Genomic DNA, 25,548 nt, shown 5'->3' on the forward strand with positions numbered 1-25,548 from the left:
ACAGATTTATCACTATAAACATTTCAAAATGCTTCAATTTTCAAACCACTGGACAGCCACGAACTTTTAATAGTTCCTTTTGAAAGAGAACAGTAAGACCTTTTGCAGCTGACAGTGGTTACTAATTCTGTGGAATTACCAGATTCACAATGCTAGAGAGACACTTTTCTGGAAGCAACAAATAGAAAAGAATTGCTCAAAACCCCTCAGTAAAGTAGTTCTAGCGATAAGGAGGCCTCATTCACACTGGATTTTTCTTCAAGATTTCATTACCACTCTTTTAAAATACTGCAGTTTCACCTACAGTAGCATTGTTCTAACACTGCTGGCAGTCTGCATACCACAATGTCGTCTAGACCTGCTCTGAACAGTTGGATGACACAGGATTAAAAATGCTGATGCCTGTTCTGGTGCTTGCACTGGTGCTACAGGAACGATAGGAGGAACAACAGACATCGCTGAGTAAACCAGAAGTTCCTTGTTCCTAGTCTCATGCCCGGGCTCGTCAGACAATTCTGTCAACCCTACAGAAAAAGTTGTGGCTGTGGTGGGGCTCAAGAATAATCTTCACTTAAGGGAAAAGAACATTCCCAAACCCCAGTTTTCAGATGCAGTATCCAACCCTGCTCTTTCACACAGCCCACTGTTCCCAGAACATGCAGATAAATCCATCCCTGCAGAGAAAACATATTCCATCCCTTTCTCACTTCTCCCCTACTTCCCTCCCCCATCCACATCTTGGAAATGTTCTCTCAGCAATTTGGAAGAGAAATGGCAAAAAGAAGATGCAAAACACAGAAATAAATTAAGTTTGTTCTCTCCTGTTGAGGGATTTGGTCCTAGCATCATGGGGAAAAAATTTTAAGAGTGATGAATCCATATATACCTACTCCAAACTACACTCGACATCCCAAGAGACATGGTATAATGGTAAATAAATATAGATGCAGTTCCTGCTAATGAGGCAGGGTACAGCAAGGCCAAAGAAAATGCAATCATCTCGGGTAAAAAAACTGCACAGGACTCCTCCTCTCCTGTCCATGGAGGAAATCGAATGCCAGCTGCACCATCCCAGGAAGGAAGCAGAGCCTGTACCTGATGAGCCCTGCAGAAATGAGCTAGTCATATCACGGGACGCAAGCAGGCACTTCAGGGTTTTGCCAGCCTACAAATCGTCTGCAGAGCACAATTCTTCTCTCTCATAGAGAGGTATCACTCATGAAAATTGTATGGGTTTTTTCCCCCCACCAGTTTCTTTACTCTCCATCCCCACTAGTTTGAAGCAGGGGCACGTAGCTAGCGTTTATTCTATCTCTCCAAAGATGCTCTCAAACGTGTGCCCTGGCCATCAGTTTAACACTTTCCTCCCTATAAAGTTCAAGTCTTTCCAGTTTTTGTTCATATACATTTTATACTTAATGCCACTTATCTCTACTTTCAGTGTTACTTGAACAGGAGAACAAACTGAGAAATACCCGACCCCACAGACAAACAACAAGCATGCCCAGTCCTCAGTCCTCATTTCCTTTTTCTCCTTCCCACCCCTTAAAAAAAAAATAAAAAGGTCAATTTTTGTCCCTAACACGAAGGAACTGGGAAAAACAGCACGGCACGGCACAGCACGACCAAGGCTTCTTCAGATCTGTCGCAAAGGAAAAAAATGCTTTCTGAATAAGTACTCTGCAAACATACCAGGAGACGCTCTTACAACTGAAAAACAAATCATCAGACAAAACTGAGGTTGAAGAACTCGGCTCTGTCTCGTATGTGTATTCTGCACCTAAAAACACTCCCCTCTGTTTTGTTTTAACCCCGAAACAGCAAAACAGTTCCGCAGCACTCCTCACCACTTCCTTCAACCGGTCCTGGGGTCAAATACTGTTCTGCCGAAGAAAAGATCCCAGACATGGATAATGAAAGCACTGATTCCCCCTCCCCTGCTCTTCCCATATTGACTCACTCTCCCCTGCTCTTCCCGAGAAGTACAAAATAAACAAGCCTATGACACCCCACCTAAGCTCTCCTCGCACATTTTGGGAACGACTTCCCTGCAGGTCCTCGTTCTCCCCCCAACATTCCCATGTTGAACTCTCCAGTAACAAGACACCTTTTGGATTCACGCCTTTGCCCTCCCTAAACCCCCTCTCGAAAAGCCTAGGGATCTCGCCCTCCTCGTCGCGCTGTCTCCCAGCCCGGGGAATCAGCGGGGATTTGGTCTCCCGTTCCTCTCACCTCCATAGGCACACAGCACCGGGGATCCCCTAGAAAGCAGACCCCGGCACCCTCGCACACCCACGGCGACCCCCTCAGCCACCCCCACCCCAGCCAAGGCTGAGCTCCCCGGACGGTGCCCCGGCGAGTAGGCTCCATGCCGGGTGCAAACCTCACGGCGAACCGGACTCGATCCGCGCAGGGTTTGAGCCTCGTTCCTTCCTCTGCCTTTCCCGGCCAAGCTACCTCCGGGTCGGGCCGGGGCAGCCCCTCCGAGGTCTTGGGGACAGGGAAGCGGGGGGCCCTCGCCGCCCTCCGCAGCCGCGCAGGGGCTAGCACCAGCCCAGCCTCAAACTCAGCGGCAAACAAAACCGAAACACCGCCACAAAATAAAAAAAGACACCCACCCGGGATGAGGGGTCTCCTCCAGCAAACACCAGTGAGAAGGACGCAGAAAATAACAATAAATAAATAAATGGCAATAACAGCGATGGAGGGTTCTTCTTTAAAGCCTAGAGGCTGCCCTGCCCTCCCGCAGCAGCCTCGCGGGGACACCTTCCTCCTTCGCCAAGAGCCACCCAAAGCTTCGAATCAAACTCTGCCGGCGAGCGGCCGAGCCACGACTGAGGGGCTGCCCCTGCCCGCCCCCCGCCGCCCCCCGCCCCGGCTTTTCCCCCTCACGCACATCCCGCGCTGCGAGGAAACCAGATCTTCGGCACGACTCAACTCCCCCGCAGGAGCCGCGGTGCCGGCTGAGGGGGGACCCCCTTGCCGCTCCCCCTCCCTCCAGCCCACCCACCCGCCCGCCCCCTCCCCTCACAAGCGCCGCTCTCGTTCTCCTCCCTCTCCCCCCCCCCCTCCACACACTCACCTCTGGGTGCTGGCGGCGTCTCCACCTCACCATGTAACGGCAGAAGTGGGGGGGTCCCCCCGCTCGCCCCCACCCCAGCGTGAGGGGAGATTAACGGGGGCGCCGAGGGGTAAGAACAATAGGGGGGAGGAAATCCCTCAGACGCCGATCCTCCCTCCCCAGCCCTCCCGAGAACTAGGGCCCCCCTCCCCGCCTGTCTGTCCTTCTAGTACTCCCTCCGCCTCGCTCGCTCCCTCTTTTTTTTTTCTCTTGGCTCAATCACACCAGACTGACTGTCTTTGTCTGTCTGACAAGCGCCATGTTGATATCAACATCCAAGCTCCCACCTGCTGCAGCTGTGAGACCCTGGGACTTGTAGTCCCCCACTCCCTAGGGTGACGAGGAGCGAAGCCGCGTCTGGACTACAATTCCCAACATATCAAGGGGTCACAGCGGGCCAATAGAATCGCGGGGCGCAGCGCTAGGCGGACTACAACTTCCGGCATGCTTAGTGAGGGCTCGGCCATGACCTCATCCTGGTGAGAGGGTGGCGGGACTGCAACTCCCATGACGCTCTGGGCAGCGGGAGGCAAGGGAGGTGGGGGCCGGGCAGGAAGGTGGGGACAGGATTGTCCCAGTAAATAGAACCGGGTGAATCATGAAGCTGGTGAGTGTGTGGGAGTTGGTGGGGGGTGTCTCCGGCCTGCCCGTAGGGTCGCCCTGGGGTGCAGTAGCTTCGGCCCTGCTGGGCAGGAGGGAAAACTGAGGAACTGAGTGGGGGGAAGCGCACTGAGGGAGCGGCCCCAGCGCTTAGCGGCCTGGCAGGCGAGCGGCCGTTAAGCAGTCGGCGCGAGGCATCTAGCTGAGGGGATGGAAATCGGGGCGGGTCGAGGCTGGGCACCGGCCTGTGGGAAAGGGCACAGACCCAGGCCGGCGGCTCTCCTACAGCATTGTGCCGCCGAGACCCCGCCTCCCCAGGCTAGGAGGTTTTGATCGCGTGGAACATGGGTAGGATTCGGGAGGAGTGGATATTTCTCTGCCTTCCCACCCTTAAACGCGCATCTCGCTGTGGAGCAGTACTAGAGCTATCCCGCTGCACGTGTGACTTGCAATCTAGGACTATTAATTAAGCCCCGTGGATTATAATAAAATCATTTTCCTTCGGCAGTGTGATGTTGATGCACGTAATTGCAAGGAAAAGAAAGGAAAGAAAGGGAAAAAAAAAAAAAAGAAAGAAAGGAAAGAAAGGAAAAAAAAAAAAGAAAACAACCATCCTGAAGTAGCTTTGGCAAGGGTGCACTGTTTTGCTGACAGATATTTTGGTTCCGGTATTACAGTCGTCTATAGGGAAAACTATCAGAAAATAGGTTATCGGTCTCCTCTTTAGCTCCTTTTTCAACTATTTAAGTTTCCCAGATACCTTGTTGATCAGCCTGGAGAAAGCTTCAGGACGACCTTATTGCTGCCTTTCAGTACGTTATAGGGGGGCCTGTAAGAAAGATGAAGACGGGTATTTAGCGAGGCCTGTTGTGACAAGAGGTGATGGTTTTAAACTAGAAGAGAGGAGATTCAGACGAGATAGAAGGAAGAATTATTTTCTTTTTTTGTGCCGTCAGTGTGGTGAGACACTAGCTCAGGTTGCCCCGGAGAGATAGTAAATGCCTCATTCCTGCAAACACTCTAAGTCAGGTTGGATGAGGCACTGACCAACCTATGTATTTGAAGGTGTCCCTGTACTCTGGGGTGGGGGGTGGTTGGACTAGATGAACTTTTAAGGTGCATTCTAATTCAAACCATTCTGTGATTCAGCCACCAATTTATTTCTTGAACAGCGGCAACAAACAATTATTCACATAAGGCACTGCAGTTCTTTCTCTGGAGCTGAAAACCTAAGCAGCTTTCAAACTACCGGAGTGTAGCATTTGATTTGTTTAGCCTGAAGTTACGGCGATGTTAAATGTAAGATTGCCTCTGTTTTGAGCCTGAGCAGTTTGTCTTGAGGGAGCTTCGTAGAGCTTGGATTCTGGATTTGTGTTGAGACTTCCAATAAATTCAGTCTGTGGTATAACTGTGTAAAATTAATTCAGTAGGCAGGTGGCTGAAGAGCTTGATCTTGCATAATCTTACATGTGCGATTAAGTCTGTGTGCATGGATGAATACTACCAGTGGGACAAACTGTGCAAAGCTAAGCACTTCTATTTGTGATTGTAGAAGCTGATAGAATGCATAGTGGGGAAAAACAAACTGAGAAATCCTCAAATGAAAACCATGGTGGAAATGCAGAGCTCTAGTGTCCAGACTCTTGCATAGGGATAGAGAGAGGGAAAGGGTTGGAAGGGAAGAAATACAAGCTGTCTGAAATCTATGCTACAATATTTTTGGACCTGTGCATAAATTTGGGGACTGGATATTATAAGACCAGATTAGTCATTTTTTATTTCATCTTTTATTTGTCTGGAGATGTGTCTGAAGGTTGTGGGGGAAAGAGTTCAATGCTTTTTCATCCTCTTGTCTCAGATACTTGGGATGAATTGGGCAGAAGAAGGTAGAGATGATGGACTCCAGACTACTTCAGAATCCAGTGAAAATCTGACTTCCACAGATTTGATTGTTTCGGTCCAGGCAAATCCAGTTGCTAATTTACCCCTAGATTTTAAGCCAGCATGTGATATTAATCCCAGAAGAATGCACTGGAGTATTTGTTAGCTTCAGTTGGAATTCGAAGCACTGGCTTTAACCTGCAAGACTGAATATTTTGGAGCTGCTAGCATAAGCCATCATTTCTTTTCTCTGTCACATTGCCATCCATGAGATCACCAGAGATGCTCCAAGCTGGCAAATGCTCAATGTGAACCAGATGTCTGCTGAGAAACTTGCCTCTCTGAGAGCCTTAGCATCTGGAATTAGTCTCTCACCTTGATCTCTCTGCCCAGGGGTGGGCATATTTGTGTCTTTTGTATGGTTTTTCACTTTCTACATGTTCATTTTTATTTAAGAGAGAAGGCACCTAGTGTGTTAGCTGCACCAGCCTTTAGTCGTAAGCTTAATAAAGAGGAATACCGGTGACTGGGATCTCTGGATCTGTTTTAAGCAGTAACAAATGTAAACTATGTGGAAATTATCACATTTATAGTGTGCATAGAGACAAATACAGTGCAAGCACTCACATTCTTGGATCCACAGAATCACAGAATGGTGGGGGTTGGAACTGACCTCAGGATACCATCTAGTACAGCACCACTGATAAAGCAGGGCCACCTACAGCAGGTTGCCCAGCATCGGGTCCAGATAGGTTTGCAGTCTTTCCAAGGAGACTCCACAACCTCTGTGGGCAACCTGTGCCAGTGCTCTCTCACCCTCATAGAATAGATTTTCTTATGTTTAGGTGGAACCTCCTGTGTTCCAGATTGTGCCCATTGTCCTGTCATGGCACCACTGAAAAGTGTCTGCCCCGTCCTTTTACCATCTGCCCTTTAGCTCTTGCTGAACATTGAGAACATCCCCTCTTAGTCTTTTCCAGGCTCAGATTTCTAGTCTAAAATTCCAGCAGAGGTAGAGGCCTAGAAATGGCAGCTGTGCTTGGCATTTTTTTAGTCACTTTAGTCACTAATCTGGTAGAAAGAGTCTATCGACACCCAATCCATTTACCACTGCATGATAGCTACAGATCATTTTAGATGCCTTTATAGAAGGAAAAAAAAAAAGATCTTTCCAGTAAGCTTGTAGGTGTCAGGGTCACAATCTTATTAATGATTTATTTTTTTTACAAGCAAGAAAGTGTTTTGCTGCTAGAAGTAGTGATATTAAACTGCTACAAAAGCAGTTCAGATCTTGTTTTTTCTTCCATTTCATTGTATTTTCTTGGATTTTTACCTTCAGTTGTCAAAGTTCTGGTCTGGTGAGAACTTAATGCAAATAAAACAATTGAACTCCTCATTCATCTACTCCCTTCACCTGCTTAGCTTGTCATGGCTTTTTAAAGCTTTGCTAACATCAGGCAAAATGTAATGTTGAGACTTAATAATTACAGCTTTGTGAAATTAAAACTAAAGTCTTTGTGATATTTTTAATTTAATATTTGGCCCTTAGTAGCTTTTTAATATTTAAATAAAAATTCAAGAAGGTTTTTGATGAATGTATGTAAATAGACTCCTTGGGAGTTGTTAATCCAGACAGTGGCAGTCCTGTGCTAACGTTTTGTGGGCAGAGGTAGAAAATGAAATTATTAGTCTACCTTCTTTCCACTTTGTAAAGTTAACTAGAGAAAGGAAGCATAATATGTAAATGACTTTGTAAATGACTGAGACTGGTTTTAGTGCAGTGCTTAGAATCATAGAATCATTTAGGTTGAAAAAGACCTCCAAGTTCAGAGAGTCCAGCCATTACATAACTCTGCCATGTCTGGTGCTAAACCAAATCACTTAGCACCACATCTATTTTTAAAGTCCTCCAAGGGTGGTGATTCAACCACCTCCCTGGGGAGCCTATTCCAGTGCTTGACAGCTCTTTCAATAAAGAAATTTTTCCTAATGCCCAACCTAAACCTCCCTGGTGAACCTTGAGGCCATTTGCTTTTGTCCTATGGCTAGTTACTTGGGAGAAGTAACAGACCCCCCCACCTTGTTACAACCTCCCTTCAGGGAAATACAGAGTGAGAAGGTCTCACTTAAGCCTCCTTTTCTCCAGATTAAGCAACCCCCAGTTCCTTCAGCTACTTCTCATGGGTTCTGTTGTCTGGACCCTCACCAGCTTCGTTGCCCTTCTTTGGATTTGCTCTTGCACCTTACTGTCCTTGGAATGAGGGGCAAAAAAATGAATGCAATATTCAAGGTGTGGCCTTACCAGTGCCAAGTGTAAGGGTACAATCACTTCTCTGGTCCTGCTCATCACACTATTTCTGATACAGCCCAAGATGCTGTTTGCCTTCTTGGCCACGTGGGCACACTGCTGGTGCATTTTCAGCTGGCTGTTGACCAACACACAGGTCTTTTTCCACTGGCTAACTTCCAGCCACTCTTCTCGAAGCCTAGACTATTGCAGGGAGTTGTGACCCAGCTGCAGGACCCGACATTTGGCCTTGTTGAACTTCTTCCCATTGTCCTCAGCAATGGAATCAAAGGATGCAGTCTGTCCAGGTCCCTCTGTAGAGCTTTTCTACCCTCAAGCAGAGAACACTCCCTCCCAGCTTGATTTCATCTACAAACTTACTGAAGGCATGCTTAGTTCCTTTGTGAAGATCATTGGTAAAGATATTAAAAAGAACTGGCCCCAAATGACCAACCAAATGATATTTTTCATTATGATTGAAAAAAATGTTAAAAGCAAAAATTTGACCACCTTGAGCACTGGCCTGGCTACCAGATGCCCAGACTTTGGGGAGATGAAATACTGTGTTTGAGATGCTGAATTTCTTATTCTTGCAGTACCTGAAGAACCACCCAAATCCTCATGCTTAGGTGGCTGTACTCTGCTCAGGTGTTCACTTTATACTAATCCTGTATTTTGAAGCAGGCATTTTTATTCACTTTTCTTCATATTCTAAGCTTCAGCTGCTCCCCTGCCTTGTTAAATGTTTGCCACTCTCCGTGCAGGAGGTGACTGCATCTCAATGATGCTAAAGTGCCCCTGTACATAACCTGCTTACTGGCTCATTAAGCTTGCAAAACATTTGGGATTTCTCAGTACACAAACCCTTCCATTCAGGTGTGGTTGTCCATTCCCTTGTGTTTCCTGCCTGCATTTAGCAAGACAAAAAGCAGGTGGGAGCATGTCCCAGAGCTGCTGCTGTGCACACTTACAGCTTCCTCTGCTGATCTGTGCCAAGTAGCCACCAAAGATGTGGGCTTGCACCTTGTCTGGTTGTTTAGGCTGATTTCTGAAGGAAGTAAAACTTGTGTTCCTACAGGGATTCTCTCTCACCCTTTCTACCCCAAGCAGTTTTCAGATTTTCTAGCCAATTTCAGACAAGTTTTGCCAGTAGGACTAATTTTTAAAGAAACTGATTTTCTGGGGTGTTTGTGAAAACAAGTGATTGTTAGGAAAGAGATTCTACACGTGTCCTAAACTGGAGAAAGGAACTATGCCATCTGTTCAACCCTTGCAAAGAGAAAACCTTGTCTGAAGAAAATCTGCCCCATTATACCCTGGAAATAATATTACCCAATAGGGAAATCTCAGTGGACACACATAGCTGTGAGACATAGATTCATAGGAAATCAGGTTTTATTCTGCTGTGCATGAAACTACATGTTTAAAAATAAGAGGATAAAGGCAATTATCAGGGTGTGTTCACTCTGTTGCTAAAAGTCATGAGTAACTCGTCTTCATATTCTTCTTTCAGTACTGCCTGTCAGGACATCCGACCTTACCATGCAATGTTCTCAAGTTCAAGTCTACCACCATCATGCTGGATTGTGGACTGGACATGACGTCCACCCTCAATTTCCTCCCATTGCCACTGGTTCAAAGGTATATTCTGCGGTTGTAAGCACTTAGTCTGTGTCTTCTTAGGTTGCAGTTGGAGTGCTGTGCATGAAATGGTGTACTGGAAGGAGAGAGGGGATGAGTACAAATGAACAGCGTCATCTGATATCATAAATAGACCTTGTTCACTTAAAAATTCCCTTTATCAAAATAACGTCTTTTGGCTCACTAGATGGAAGACATTTTATGGATTTATTGATTGGGTTTTCTAGATAATTTATTCTAAACTTCAGTAAAGTATTGCTGCAACTGCTCAGCACAAGTGAGGTCACATATCTGTCATCTTTCTGGCTTCTTCATGCAAGATGAGATAAATGGGTAACTGAGGTGGAGTGCGTGGAGCCCAGCAAGTCCTGTTTAACCACCATCTTCTCAGGCTTTTCTTCAGAGCACAGACTAATGCAAAGCGAAGTAGCACTTAGCTGTCCTTCTTACTTGACTTGATGGCATAATTGTTCCCTTTTAACAATTAAATAAATAAAAGGGTGGTGCATCTGGGCACAGGAATAGAACAACAGTGTAACAAAAGTAGAGTCTAGAAGTGGATCCTGAGATCAAGATTCCCATTCCACATACTAACTACAAAGTCCGATTTTATCAGGTTTTTAGATGAATTGGGACATTCATTTAAGGCGAAAGAGGTCTTGCATAAATAAAACAGATAACAAAAATGAGGGGTTGGAAAGGTAAGGAGCAACTCTTACTGATGGGAGGCAGTAGGAGTTTTCACCAAAACTATTTGGTGCCTCTGAGCCACAAAGAAGCAAGTGGGGAACGTTCTGGATTCAGAGGAGGCTTGTTTGAGAGTGGGAGAATACGATTGGGCAAGGGAGTTTCCCAAGTCATCTCATGAAGTTAAAATAGTTTGTCCAGCACTTCCTATGATTTGTTAATTTTTGGAGAGGAAAAGAACAGATAATATATGTCTTGCTCTTCAAGAATGTGGCAGAGCACTGCCATGTTCAAGCTCTGCTGTAGACTAGGAAACAGATGCCTTCAGATGTATCCATTTTTGTCCCATTCCATAATGCAATTGATAACTACAGCATTTTGGGGCAGTAGTAGATTTTGAAGGGATTCAGAAACATTGGGAAGTCCAGGTACAGACAGAATTGCTTTGCATTTGCTTAGTCCCGCCCTACAAAGGAAAAGGAAATTGAGAGAGGAACAAGTTTCAAAATTAGGTGATTGAAGAAAGGCTTAAGAGGCTCTTTAGAACTGCAAGCATCAACACTCCCTGGGGATATGGCAGCTTTGTCTGCTGATAGCAAGCCCTGGGAATGAACAGCCAAATTGCAGGTCACAACCTGGAATTCCCCAAGTGCTTCCAGAATGTCTGCACTAAAATGACTCCAACTCAATAAGAAAGGATGTCAGATTTGACCCCTGATGGCCCAGTGGAATCAGAGCAAACACTTGGATTTAAATCCAATCAATCTTGTCGGAAAGGTGACTGAACACCCCTTACAGCAAGAATTGTCCTAAGCTTGGGCAAGTAATTGATCTGTTGAGTACACTACAAAACAGATGTCCTGCAGGGAGTTGTGGAAATGAGTTAAAAACTGGAGGAGGAATGTGGCTGCCACTAAAACATTCTTATCTCTGTGTAGTATTTATAGTTGTGCCATTATATATCAGGTCTCCATTGCCATGATGTCTAAATATGTCTGAAATCCAATTGTTTATTATCAACATAACACAAGCAGGTGACAGAGCTGATGTGTATCATCAGTGTCCAGGTGAGAGGCTAGGGGAAGTGCCTTAGGTTGTGCATGAATCATAGAATCTTTTAGGCTGGAAAAGACCTTTAAGATCATAGATCATAATATCATAGAGTCCAACCATTAACCTATCACTACCAACCTAACAAACCATGTCCCTAAGCACCACACCTACAGTCTTTTAAATACCTCCAGGGATGATGATTCAACCACTTCCCTGGGCAGCCTGTTTTAGGGCTCGACAACCCTTACCACGAAGAAAATGTTCCTTGTGTCCTTGGTGCAACTTGAGAATATTTTCTCTTATCCTGTTGCTTGCTACCTGGGAGAAGAGACTAACACCTGCCTTGCTCCATCTTCCTCTCATGTAGTTGTAGACAGCAAAAGAGTCTCTCCTGAGCCTCCTTTTCTCCAGGATGAACAATCCCAGTTCTCTCAGCCATTCCTCATAAAACTTGTGCTCCAGAAAAATCACCAACTTCATTACTCTGCTCTGGACCTGCTATAGGGTGAAGCCAGGTAAAGCATGTAGCAGCACAAGAATTGGAGTGTAAAACTGTCAGATCTTAGGTTATTGCCAGCTGTATGTGCTCAGAACTAGATATGCTACTACTTGCAACTATGCTGAGATGGATCGGCGTGAAATCTGAATGAGGAGCTATCCTTCTCTGCTATCTTAAAACCAGAGCTTCCCAAAGTATGATCCATGGATCCCTTGAGTTCAAGAAGTCTCAGTATGTGGTCTACAAAGATGCCCTGATTTTTGACCTCTGTGAAGCATAAAGCTATGATATTACAGAAGATCTCTGCTATGTAGCTAAACCCTGTTGTACCTGGCATGGGACCCTCCTTGAGCAAACATTTGGAGAGCCTGTGCTTTAATCTAAGAGAAGAAAGTGATGTACCATTTGAGTCATTAAAGGGACTGTACATTTTTTTAGAGTTCTTTACTCTTCAAAAAAAGCCCATCAAAACATGTTTAGATTCCACTTTGTCTTGGAAATGGCAGTCCTTGCTCTCACCAGGAGCATAGGCAAAGTACCTACCAGGTCTTTTGTGCCAGTTCATGTACTTTAGAGGAGGTTTGTCAACTGGTATTTTCTCCCCCGTGCCAAAGTCAAATGCAAAACGGTGAAATGAACATGTGGGAAGCTCTTAACCTTTCCTGTCTAGCCATGACACACTTGCTCACATTATTTATGGGACAGTTCTAGCTATTTTGGATTAATCAATCACTCTATTACAATGTCAAAACTATGTCGGCAGGAACTGTGTTACTTCAAGGTAAAGAGTTCTTTCTGCTCCGTGTTGCTTATTCCACTTTCACCCCCATGCAAGACCTCTCTGCTAATTTTGCCTCTCTTGACAAGCTTGTGTATGCCTTTCAGTGGATGCCAGGTTTAGTACAAGTCAATAGTGCTCTTTCATCATGAATAAAGCAAAGTGCATACTAGGCTAAATTAGGAGAGAGCATGGCAAGCATACCAGGGAAAGTTTATTCTCCTCTGTGTTGTGTTGGTGACACCACAAGGTTTGGATTCCCAGTTGAAGAGGGATGCTGGGAAACTGGAGAGGTTGTTTAGGGGACTCCAAGATGGTTAGGATCTAGACCCCATGACTGCACCAAGTAGGGGTGGAGCTGGGCTTGTTTAGTCTGGTAATGAGAAGGCTGACAGGGAGCTAACTGCCACCTACCTCTACTTCAAAGGAATTTACAAAGGCAGCAGAGCCAAACTCTTCTCGACAGTGGCAGCAGTATAAGGGGCTAGTGGCTACAAATTGTGTCTTGGGAGGCTCAGGTTGGACATTAGTCTCCCAGTGAGGAAGCTATCCATAAGAGTTTCATGGAATCATAGAATTAAATAATGTTTTGAGTTGGAAGGGACCTTTGAAGGTCATCGAGTCCCAAAACCGTGCAATGAGTAGGGACATCTTCAGCTAGAGCAGGTTGCTCAGAGCCCCTTCCAACCTCATCTGGAATAGTTCCAGGGATGAGGCATCTACCACCTCTCTGGGCAATGTGTGCCAGCATTCACCACTCCCAGTGTAAACAATTTCTTCCTTCTTTCCACTCTGAATCTCCCCTCTTTTTTTTTTTAAAAAGCATTACCCCTTGCCCTGTCACAACAGGCCCTGCTAAAAAGATTGTCTCCATCTTTCTTATAGGCCCCTTCAAAAGCCACAATAAGGCCTCTTAAGAGACTTCTCAGGCTGAACAACCCCAACTCGCATAGCCTATCCTAACAGCAGAGGGGTTCCAACCCTTTTGCCTATATCCAGAGAGGTTCAGGAGTCTTGTGCTCCAGGGATTTGCAAAACACAGCTGGACAAAGCCATGGCTGACCTAGTCTAGTGCTGGCTTTGAGACACTGAACTACAGGCATCTAGATGTCCCTTCCAACCAAGGTTTCTGTCCACTCCTCCTTTATCTGTCAAAGCTGTTTCATATCAGAGTGTTTTGTTCTTGCCTTTCCCCTGTTTTTCCCCCATAGCTCTTTTAGCTTCTCTGCACCACTTCTATGCAGCCCATCTTAGTCTCCAAAATACTCAAAACGCTGCTCTTAAATTGTGCTTTGGCATGTGGCAGTGGGGAGTACATCTTAGCCCACCTGTCCTTTCTGTCATCAGACTTCTTCAGACTTACTTTTTATCCTTAAAAAGGTTGTGCTTCTCTGAGCATATCTTCTTGATGACATAGCCTTCTGCTCTCACCTCTTACCTTCTGTCTTAAGTCTTAGACATTCCCTTTTTCCTTCTTCCTGACTTTCCGGAGTGCCAGTTAGGATTTGTTCTTTTATATGGATGTTAGTCTGAATGCAGCATTCCTCTGAGCCCTTGAATTATTTCCTGTTTTCAAGACTTTACATTTGAAATCCCTGATAGCCTATAAGCATGCCTCTATGGAGCTTACTGTGCAACACTTGCAGATCTTATTGCAGCATGTTCTCAACTTTTCTCTCTGAATCTGAGGCTGTTGTAGGGCTTGGTTCCAGGTGAGTTCAATTCTCTTGTTTCCTGAACCTGTTCTTTTTTGGATTTCTGTAGATTTGCTTGAATCTAGGCAGACAGTGGGTTTGTGGGCTTACACAAGAATCAGATGTCACTGTGAAGTATGAATAAGTCTTTTAGTTACGGCAGTAAGAAATGCTGCAGCAGTTACTACTGTAAACTCAGGATTCCAATATCCACTTCGAATTTTTTTATTAGCATTTGAAACAATTAAAAAAGGGGACCCTGCCATTGCTGATGGGTACCAGACCTGTCAGTTTAAAACACGCAGTTCACAGCAAAACCACCTTGTCCCTTTGTCTGTCCAACTGTGCAGCTGTTGGAGTGAGTCTTCAGGGAGAGACCAAAGCGTGAAACCATGTTTTATGTGGATATAAAATCACAGCTCTGAGTCTAAAACTGACTTAGTCCAGAGCATTGATCTTTCCCTGCCATTGCTGATGGGAATATTTGTCTGTCATCCGAAGTCCCAGAACAGTTTTACTGTTCTTTTGTGTTGTTTCAGGCATTGAGTTTGCTCATACAACCTTCTGCTCATACAACCTTCTTCTGCTCATACAACCACCTTCACCACAGGGCAACGTAAGCAGCACTGAGCCTCATTGAAATTCTCACTATTAATGACTAAAAACAAACTCCCTGCATGCATCATACTCCTTTTACTTATAAGTGTCAGAATCATGATTTGTAAAAGTCGTTTCAGTGATGACTTGAAGACAATGAAACTGTCTGTCTGTGTTATTGAGAATGTTAGTTCCCTGAGACAGAAATGGTGTTCTTGTCCAGCGTGACATCAGATAGATGATCTGTGCTTAGCAACTGATAATGATGCCATTCATATTGCAGTCTTTTTATTTCTTTTTTTTTTCTGCAGCCCCAGGCTGTCCAAACTTCCTGGTTGGGTTTTGAAAGACGGAAGTACATTTCTGGACAAGGTACTGTATTGATGGCTAGAATTTTCTTGTCATGCAAAACGCTACCTGAAGGGTTAGGAGCTTGTACTGCAGGAACAAAACTTCCATGCTGACTCACTGCAAAGGTTTCTCTGTGTACCCTCACCAGCCATGATGTCCTTGTGGAGCAGAACATTTTGAAACAAAATGCTAATAGCAGCTCTGGGGCTTTTCAGTTTTCAGAGCTAGCCTAGCTTTTTACAAAATCCTCTTAAAATGCAGAAATCATCGGGATGGGTATTGTCTTATTTCATGGAGCTCCATAAATAATAGCACTTTGCCTTCTTAAGAGAGCCTTTTATTCAACAATCTCACTTTTCTGACACCAAAGCTTCATGGCATGCTTATAAATGAGGTTGATAGATACTTTTCTACGCAGGAGAGCTAAGGGAAAGTGAATGGTTTGCCTATGGGATGTCTCTTAGAGAGGAAAAGTGTCTCTTTGGCCTCTGAAATCAACATGTGTTCTGCTGCTGGACATAGCGGGGAGGATATTCTCTCCAGCCTCCTAATTCTAAGACACAGGACTCACTCAGCTACATGAGAGACATAGAATTTTTCTTTCCCCCCTTTTCATTGCATTAGTTTTGTTGGCAGAATTTATCTGGGGCTTCAACCAAAACTTGGCACTGCAGCATACAGTTTGATCTGCTGTAGTGGAACAATGAGCACAAAAATATGTCAGATGTTAGTAAAAGAGGCAGATCTATTTCAAATAGGTATCAGTAGAGAAAATACTGTTTTATTAGACTGTTCTCTGACTGTGGGAACATTAAAGGCAAACAGTAATAATAGTTGCTTTTGTAGGGGACTTTGAGGTGGACAAAATGGTTTGATCTGATTTCTACCGGCAAGGCAGCTGAGGATCATAGATTAAAGACCTGATTTTTCTTCTCATTGGAGACAAAAGAAACTGTACAGGCAGCATTTCTGTTAATAAAATAGTAACATATCTATTCAGAGCACATGTGAACTGGCAATTGCAGAGCTACAGAGGCTCAGTGACAGGACTGGAATTGCCCAGTTTGAATTCCCTTCAATTTGTTTCTCCTGAACCCCAGGCTTGGTCTCAGAGCAGTGGGCTCTGTTCTGCCCAAAGAACTGTCAGCATATTTTTGTATGTGATGTATTTACATTTCTGTGGTACTGCTGCTGCAGCGTGTGCTTGGGAGAAATCTTCAGACTCACACAGCATCAATGGAAATAATGTGTTAAAAATTCAAAGGCAGCATCTCTTGCCTTCACCTTGACCGTTGTAACTGCCTGGAATGGTAAATTCTTTGACCCATGCTGGAAAAAGGCAAAGGAAGGAGTCAAAGGGGGATGTTTTATCATGCCAAGTGGACATTCCTGTTATAGCACTCTCTAGGTGACAGTTATAAAACTTCAGTCCTGGAGAGGCGCTGAAATTTGCTGCGATCTAGTTTTAATCATTTTGAACTCCCTTGAGATGAGGTTAGGAGACTTCTGCCACTAGATGTAATTGCTCATTCGTTATTAGTTGGCAGGTGCACTGTAATTATTAAGAATTGGATTCAATCTTTAATTCTGTCAGTCTGAAGCTAGCTGAGACCACTCGCTTTGGGACAAGCAACAGAAGCATCCTCATGAGAAGGCAGATTGGGTGGTAGGTGAGTTAGGCTAGAGCTAGAGCTGGGGATATTTTTGTTTCCTACATAATCCTGAAGAATGTGACTTTTCATGTGACAAAGATTTCTGGTTTCTACCTTGAAGAAAGAGGAAGAAATAGAAGACTAGAGATCCAGTAGAAATAAATCTAACAGAAGGAGCCACGTGGAGGTTAGATCCCTAAAAGATGTTTCATCAAATGCTCTGAGACAGGGGCTAAAAATTGTGTTCTGCCCCTAATAAGCCAGAAAAGGTTTGATGTTATTTGGAATCAAAACTAAATTCCTAATTTGTAAGACAACCAGGGCTGTCTTACAGAAGGTGCTGTGCACATCTTTGAAGTCAGGAGAGCAGTGATTTAGAGAAGAGTGGTCTTCACTTTTCAGTTCATGCTTCTGACTGATAGACAAAGTCAGCTTGCATTGTTACAGATTTCCCAGACAACACATCTGCCTTTGGAAGAGCAGAGAAAATGCAGCTTCCTAGGACAACACCTCCTTCATGGCTCCAGCAAAAGCAGTCACTGGTTACCAGAGTGCTGGTTCCTTGCCTACCAGAGTGCTGTGTCTATTCCTCTAAATGAGAATCTGATCCCTTGAAGTGCCAAGCATCATCATCACAGAATCCCAGCATGGTGGTGGGTTGGAAGGGACCTCTGGAGATCATCCAGTTCACCTAGAGCAGGTTGCACAGGATTGCATCCAGGCAGGCTTCAAATCTCTCCAGAGAAGGAGACTCCACAACCTCTTTAGGCAACCTGTTCCAGTGTTCCCATCACGCTAACAAGAGAGAAGTTTTTCCTTATATTCAGATAGAACTTCCTGTGTTCCAGTTTGTGCCCATTGCCCCTTGCCCTGTAACTAGGTACCACATGATCTCTCATGAGAGCAAGTTCAGCAGATCTGCTTACAGTAAATTATATCTAGAAAAGATTTAAACATAATGTAGTAACTGGCTGGAAATGACCTGTCATGAAAAGTACTTGAAAGTGCAAAATCTGCTGCACTGGAGTAACATTGCATTGAATTTATCTTCTCTTTTGATGTGTTTTTCATACAGGAACTAAAGGAGTGCTCTGGTCATGTGTTTGTAGACTCTGTGCCCGAGTTCTGTTTACCAGAGGTGAGTTTGTTCAAAGCCATAGTGAAAAATCCATCTCCATTCAGTCATGTGAGAGAAACTTGCTAAACTATTACCATTGGATTTATGCCTGTTTACTAGTATCATAGAATGGTATGGGTTGGAAAGGACCTTAAAGATCATCTAGCTCATAGAATCAGTAAGGTTGGAAAAGACCTCAGAGATCAAGTCCAACCTGCCACCCAATACCTCATGACTAACTAAACCATGGCTTCAAGTGCCACATCCAGTCCCCTCTTGAACACCTCCAGGGACGGTGACTCCACCACCTTCCTGGGCAGTACATTCCAATGGCCAACAGCTCTCTCTGTGAAGAACTTTCTCCTCACCTCAAGCCTAAACTTCCCCTGGTGCAGCTTGAGACTGTGTCCTCTTGTTCTGGTGCTGGTTGCCTGGGCGAAGAGACCAACCCCCACCTGTCTACAACTTCCCTTCAGGTAGTTGTAGAGTTCCAACATCCCTGCCATGGGCAGGAACACCTCCTACCAGACCAGGCTGCTCAAGGGCCCATGTGACTGGGTTGTGAACACTTCCCAGGACTGGAGCCTACACAACTTCTCTGGGCAACCTGTTCCAGTGCCTCACTACCCTTATGGTGAAAAATTTCTTCCTAATGTCTAATTTAAATCCAACTGCTTCCAGTTTGAAGCTGTTATCCCTTGTCTATCACTACCTGTCTGCAAAAATCCCTCTCCAGCTATCCTGTAGGCCCTCTTCAAATAATGGAAGGCTGCTGTAAGGTCTCTAACACTCAGTAAATAATAATTCTAAAACCTCTGTGTTGTTAAGGTGCCTCTAATATCCATGTCACTGGAAAAAGAATGGAAACAACCCTTTTATACAATGGTTTAGGGAGATTTGGAAGGTGTCCTTGAGCAGATCAGTATCTCACAGAAGACTGAGACTTAACTGTCCCTTTTTCTGGGCTTTCCAAATACAATATGACTGAGCCTAACTCAGTTATGACAGGGTACTTGTGCTGATCTAGATAAGGTCAGTGAATGAAGACAAGGAAAGCTGCTTGTCTCTAACCACAGATGCATGACCTGCCAAGTGGAGTTCCCCCAGGGAGCTGGCCCTGTGGTTAAGCCACTGTTTGATTCCACCGGGCTGCAGTCAGTTGTGGTGTTCTGCTGGCAGCAAATCCAGGTTACAAAGTTTTGCTGCCTTCTTAGCTGTTTGTCTCAGCTTCTGTGAGGTAAGATCTGTACCTTTGTATCCACTGGCACAACTGCAAGTGCCTGCTCCTCAACCTGGGTTTTTCTTTCTTTCCAAGAGTACACAAAACAAAACAAAAGCAGAAAGCAAGACTATTGAAAAATGTTTGAATTGACTGGGATTACCTGACTGATCAGCTGAGAGGTGTATGTAGGAGAGCTGAAAAAGTAAAAAGTTGAGCAGAGAGTGGGAGGTGAGCAGTGAGGAGCAATTGCTGGATTCAGGAATAGCATCCTCTTTCCTCAGCTGTGTTCAGGCTGTGATAACATTCTTTCAGTTCATCTTGGGATGTTTTCTCTGCGTTTCAAAGAGACAATTGCTTTTGGGCAGCAATTTTTTCTTTTTGCCTTTCTGCCTGACCTTATTGACAGGAAATACAAAACACTCCTGGAAGGTTGTTGTCACATTACTGGGGTTCTGGTGATAGCATTTCTGTCTGTTGATTCCATAAAACTTGCCTCTTGTAGCTTCTGACTCTTGTCACCTTGATTCTTCGAAGCAAGCTGGCAGCTCTGGAGCTGATTTTGGCAAGTGACATCAACAGAGCTGTGTGCAACTGCTTGTTTTCTGCAACTGGCATGGATATAATCCAATCACAAATGAAAACAAACAACCCCAAAACTTAATAACTCTGGCTTATGAGTTTTCTGGTTACTATCCTGTGGAAGAGAGTGATGTAGCAAGCATCTGTACTGCTACAAAGTGCCAGTTTGGCCTGGATCTTGGGAAGGACAAGTTTACATCCCAGATTTCCTTCAGAATTGAGGCTATGGTGGGGTTTAGGGTGCTTCATCAGACCACCTTGGTTCCTGTTAGGCCACATGTGTAGCTCTAAGTATAACTGATGGGGAGCTGCTGCTTCATTAGACCAGTGTCATCACTCAGGACTGTTTTCCCAGCAGTGCATGTTACGGTTAGAAGATAGCAACAAGCTGCATGTCATCATTGTCGGGATTTGACAAATGGCCTCTCAAATCCTTTGGTTTCCAAAGTTTCCAACAGGTGCCAAGTCTCTCCACAAGCCTTAGAAACAGATCTGTTAGTGACACAAAGCTCTCATCTCTGGCTTCACAGACTCCCCTGTGTGGAGGAGGGTTCAGATGTCATGGCCAGCTGAATCCCTCAGCAGAGTCAAAATGTTGCTGGTGTTTGGCAGCACACTGTAAGAAGGAGCTTGTTTGAAAGAGACTTTGTCGTCCTTTGTCTTCTTCCATTCCACTTCTTTTGAAGAAACTTGTCTGCAAAAGCAGTTAGTTTGAGAATCACACTATCACTTCCAGGAACACCACTGCCAGAGAAAGCCAAGTTTTGAATATAATCCAGAAGCCACAAGGTGATAAGAGGCTGTCTCAGCAGCAGAGTACACTTCCACATGTCAGAGTGCAGGGTGCAGCCCTCTCTTTGCTTGGCAATCTCCTGCTCTCTTTCACTTCCCATTCAAGAAACATTTTTAAACCTCTTCAGCACATAAGCACTTTTAGTGAGATTGCCACAAGTCCGAGGGAAGATTTTACTTTGTTTTGGGTTTGACACTCTTCATCCTGTTAGGAGATGTTTCTAGGATGCTTGAGCCTGGGAAATTGTAGTCTGTATCCTCCTGATGGCTTCTTGGGCTAAATGAGTCCCACTTTGATTCTGTATGGTGTGCTGAAAACCAAGCCATGAAGAGCCAGAGAGGTAGGAGCAGGTGTCAGCAAACGTTGATACCATGTAGTGAGTATATTTCTGCCTGGCAAGCTTAGTAAGATAAGAGTGTCCTGTCATAACTCTGAGGATGATGTTTCACCTCCGGTACTCAGCTTGGAGATCATGCCACCCACATCAGCTGTGATCATGGACTGAAACCAGGAATGCTTAGCTATGAGTTAAGCAGCTTGTCACCAGAGCACTGTGTCAGCCCTCTGAAAAGCCGAGTGACCTACTTTCTTGCCTTTTTTATTCAAATTGCTGGACCGAGCCTTGTAATCAGATAATGTGTGCTTGATGAGTGTTGAATTCCATTAGCTGCTCTATAATAACTGAGTTAGAGGTCATATATCTTGTAGATTTCTGACTTGACAGCATTTGTGTTATAGCACTACCAGTAAATATTTCTAATTAAAATTCCTTTAACAATGTGTGAAATCTCCTTTCACTCTCTGAACTGCTGCCTTAACTCTCACATCAAAATGAGCTGGACCTGCGTGTCTGTTTTGTTGGATCCTATGAATGAGCTTATGAGGATCCTGCCCTAGAGAACGTGAAAGAGGAAGATGCCAAGCATTTAGTTTGGGAAAATATGGCAGTTAATTTAAGCATATGAATAAATACAATCTACATTCATCTCTCAGTCTGCTGGGTATGTGTGAAAAATGAGGCACCCCAATAAATCCCTACCGAAGTGGCAGCATTCCTCCCTAAGAAAGCACACATAAGGTCTTTGATCAAAGTGTGCTCATCATGCCTCTCAATGGCAGCCATTTCATTACATGACAGACAAACCCAGGGCATGGTTTCCTTTGCAGATTTGAGAACAGAATCGTTTTCGGAAGCTTTTAAAATCAATCCTGTTAATTTAAAGGTAAAAAAGGGAAAAAATTAGTCTTTGCAACAGCTTAGACATGCTCCCTTCTCTCTTTTTTTTTTTTTTTATGTCAATTCCATTCCTGCAATAAGAAGTTTTTCAGCCATTGGTTAAACCACATGAAAGGGTTACATGTTGCTTATCTCCTTCCTCTGTTTTCAGACTGAGCTGCTTGACCTCTCCACGGTAGATGTAATCTTGATCTCCAACTATCACTGCATGATGGCATTACCCTATATCACAGAGTACACAGGATTCACTGGAACAGTGTATGCCACTGAGCCCACTGTTCAAATTGGCAGGTAAAAAAAGCCCTTAATATTCTCTTCTCCTCTTTCATCACTGCTAAGGAAAAGGTGTAAAGGACGATATGGGTAGAATAGTGGTATCTAATGTTCTGAAGAGGCTTTTAGGCAGTAGTTGAATGACAGCCAAGTCCTCAGTGCTGCAAATGTGTTAACTCACTGTTTCCCAACTTCTGTAACCATCTGTCTTCAACATTTACAGCAGGTGTTTGTGGGCAGTCCAGGCAGCAGATGTGGGATAGCAGATCTTGAGTGGACAGAGACACCTCAAATGGTTGGACTTGATCTAGAATGTCTCTTCCAACCTCCACAGGTTCTAATTACCACACAGCCAGCTTCAAACCTTCAAAAACCACAAATGAAAATTCTCTCCTGGTCCTCTCTGCTCTGATTAAACAAAAGAGAAATCACACATCTTTTCAATAATAAGTGACTTTAAGTTTATTGCTTTATAGTTTTTCAGCATTTGGAACTCATATAATCACACTTTCCTTGACATTATGGAAGGGAATCTAAGTTGGCTTCATCTTGTATGACAGTCAAGATAGAATCATGGAATCATTTAGGCTGGAAAAGACCTTTAAGATCATAGAGTCCAACCACTGACCTAACACTACCAAGTCTAAACCATCTTCCTAAGCACCACATTTATGTGTCCTTTAAATACCTTCAGGGATGATGATTCAACCAATTCCTCAGGCAGCCTGTTCCAGGGCTTGGCAACCCTTTTGGGGAAGAAATTGTTTCCCATCTACAACCTAAACCTTCCTGGGGCCACTTGAGGCCATTTCCTCTCTTCCTATCACTTGTTCCTTGGGAGGAGAGACCAATATTCACCTTCCTCCTATCTCCTTCCAGGAAGTTGTAGAGGTGGACAAGGTTTTCCCTGAGCCTCATTTTCTCCAGGCTAAACAACCTCAGTTCCCTCATCTATAATCTCCCAGAAAAGCGCTAAGCAAAACAGCATAAATTTGACACTGAAGTAGGAAACGTAAGACCTGACAATGCAGTCAAACATATAATACTTAGTCATCAAATCTGGCAGTCTTTCATTCCCTAAGTCAGTACCAAGGGCTGGAGGTTTCACCTCTGATGAAGTCAAACTGAGCTTTTGCTGTGTGCATCTCTGGCATAGAACAGCTTCCACATTCAAGAACTAGAAACCAGATTAGGCCATGGTATCTAAACTACTCTGTGAGCACTTCAGGGCAGGAATCTTTGTCTGTTAAAGGTCCTATGCAAACTTCACACACCAAAGTAATTCTCCTTTTGTGTAAAAACAAACAGAAACTGAAGGCCATTGTAGGAGAAAGGAATTGTATAAATATGAACTAGTAGCAGACCTCTGGGCTACTGCCGGCCTGTAGCCTGTAGCTAACAGGCATACCCTTATTGGAGAGTATCCTGGTGTTCTTCTCTCCACCACAACTAATTCCATATGCCATTCTTCTGCATTTAGATCTGTCACTTCCTAGGGAAAGCATGTGTGCAATTACAACCACCGTTTAGTTTTGGGCAGTGAAATCTGCAGTTCCAGTTTTTCATGCCTGATATTTTTCTGCCTCAAATGCTGTATTGTACATTTGTAGATGAGGAGAGTTCATTCTGACAGTGTACTTGGCTTCTCTAGGTGGCAAGCAGGCAGCAGTTAATGAGTTATCTTCCTGTATTGTGTCTCATTCCTTAAGACAAGCAGTCAGTACCAAGGAAATCATGTGCAGCAGGAGAGAGATTTGGGAATTCCTCCTCTCCTGCCACTTTCTGGGCCAGATCCTTTGCTGTTGCAAGCAGGCAGACAGATTTGCATTAACTTGAGCTTGAGGCACAGAGTGGGGAAATACCAATTGTATTGGTGTGGGGTAATTGCCTCTGCAGGAAGAACCTCTCTTTAAAACAGCCTGATAGTGTTGGAATTTGTGTGCTATTTTGGAAGCATTTGGGACAGGTCTCTCTTGTGTGAAAGGCTGCAATACTAATTTAGTTGTGGTATTTTTTTCAGACTTCTCATGGAAGAATTGGTGAATTCTATTGAACGTGTGCCAAAGGCTCAGTCTGCCTCCATGTGGAAGAATAAGGAGGTACAGAGGTAAGGAACAAGCCACCTGGAAAAGGGTGACTGTCCCAAAACACTAACCAAAGTGGTTCAGCTGCCACCATTTGAGATTGCTGCAACCATTAAGCAGGATAAAAAGAGCCCAAGAGGTTTATGGCTATGACTTGGTTCTTTCTTTAATAACTTGCATATTGTTGATAATCCAAACAACCATACAAGTTGATTCCTGGAGGGAGACTTGGTACCTCCCCTGACATCCTCTCACATAGTTTTTGTATGAACAATGTAAAAGTTCTTTAGATTAGAAAGCTTTTTAAACCTAACTATATTGTATTGGAATAATTCTAATTTTAAATGATATATATATATTGATGTTGGCTGAAATGTTAAGAAAGTCAAGACACAACTGTTGGAGATCACTGGTGGTCAACCAAAGAGCAGACCTACCTTCCTTCTCAGAGATGCAGCCTCTTTTACACTTGAACAGCAAAGATTTTGGTTTCTTTGCTTTCTAAAGCTTAGAAGCAAAATTAAATATGACTAAAAGAAGGTAATGAACCTTGTCTCCATGTCCATTCTCCCATCTATTTGTAAAAACAAGGCACTCAAAATTGAGGTCTTTTACACCTAAAATTTTAAAAGCCTGAAAACCATCCCTACCATTTACTAATTGCAGATAATTCTTTCCTTGGAAATAAAACAGTTTTAGGTACACAACAGATTGTGTGGAGGAGACACTTTTGGTTTTAGCACATTTTAAAGATAAGGCCAGTTGATTAGGAAGTTATTTATAAAAGCTGCTTTGTGCATTTTTAATTGATCTTCCAATTTCTATTCTTAATTCCTAAGTGGCTTGATTTAAACTTTTGCTAAAAATGAATTATTTCGTGCATTATAAAAATAGTCTCGATGTTTTCCAATATCACAAAGGAAAGAAAGGAAAAATACATAGAACCATGGATGAGTGGGGGTTGGAAGGGATCTCTGGAGTCCTAGTCCTCCCACCCTGATAAAGCAGAGTCTCCCAGAGCAGCTTTCACAGTATTGTGTCTAGTAGGGTTTGGAATCCCTCCAGAAAAAGAGCCTTCATATCCTCTCTGGCCGGCCTGGTCCAGTGTTCTGCTAACCTCAAAGGAGAGAAATTTTTCTTATGTTTAGGTGGAACTTCCTGGCTTCCACTTTGTATCTTTTGCCCTATGGCAGCACTGAAAAGAATCTGGCCTCATCCTCTGGACCCCTGCCCTTTAGATATTGATCAGCACTGAGAAGATCCCCTATCAGTCTGCTCTTCTCCAGGCTAAATAGCCCCAGGTCTCTCAGCCTTTCCTCCTCACAATGATGCTCCGGTCCCCTCAGCACTTTTGTAACCTTCCCTGGACTCTCTCCAGTAGTTCCTTGGGAACCCAGGACAG

At 44.1% G+C, this 25,548-nt stretch overlaps 2 protein-coding genes across 17 annotated transcripts in view; one reads left to right on the top strand and one right to left on the bottom strand.

Moving 5' to 3' along the window:
* The window catches only part of HMBOX1 (homeobox containing 1), a 128,280-nt gene extending 125,045 nt beyond the window's left edge, over positions 1-3,235 (bottom strand). For 15 of the 16 annotated variants that reach the window (XM_054179742.1, XM_054179741.1, XM_054179749.1 and 12 more), the window contains exon 1: positions 3,083-3,235. The gene's annotated coding sequence lies outside the window, so the exon portion shown is untranslated. Of the gene's footprint in view, positions 1-2,896; positions 2,955-3,082 lie in introns of those variants that run through there. The other variant, XM_054179734.1, reaches the window with a different exon arrangement.
* A 383-nt stretch (positions 3,236-3,618) lies between these two features.
* INTS9 (integrator complex subunit 9) overlaps positions 3,619-25,548 on the top strand; it is a 77,869-nt gene continuing 55,939 nt past the window's right edge. Inside the window, exons 1-6 of the mRNA XM_009907735.2 lie at positions 3,619-3,728; positions 9,403-9,530; positions 15,150-15,210; positions 17,917-17,979; positions 21,941-22,080; positions 24,083-24,169. Coding sequence (XP_009906037.1) covers positions 3,720-3,728; positions 9,403-9,530; positions 15,150-15,210; positions 17,917-17,979; positions 21,941-22,080; positions 24,083-24,169 — 488 coding nt within the window. The 5' untranslated portion in view covers positions 3,619-3,719. The remainder of the gene's footprint in view (positions 3,729-9,402; positions 9,531-15,149; positions 15,211-17,916; positions 17,980-21,940; positions 22,081-24,082; positions 24,170-25,548) is intronic.

Source organism: Dryobates pubescens, chromosome 3, assembly GCF_014839835.1.
Source record: "Dryobates pubescens isolate bDryPub1 chromosome 3, bDryPub1.pri, whole genome shotgun sequence".
Classification (NCBI taxonomy): Eukaryota; Metazoa; Chordata; class Aves; order Piciformes; family Picidae; genus Dryobates; species Dryobates pubescens.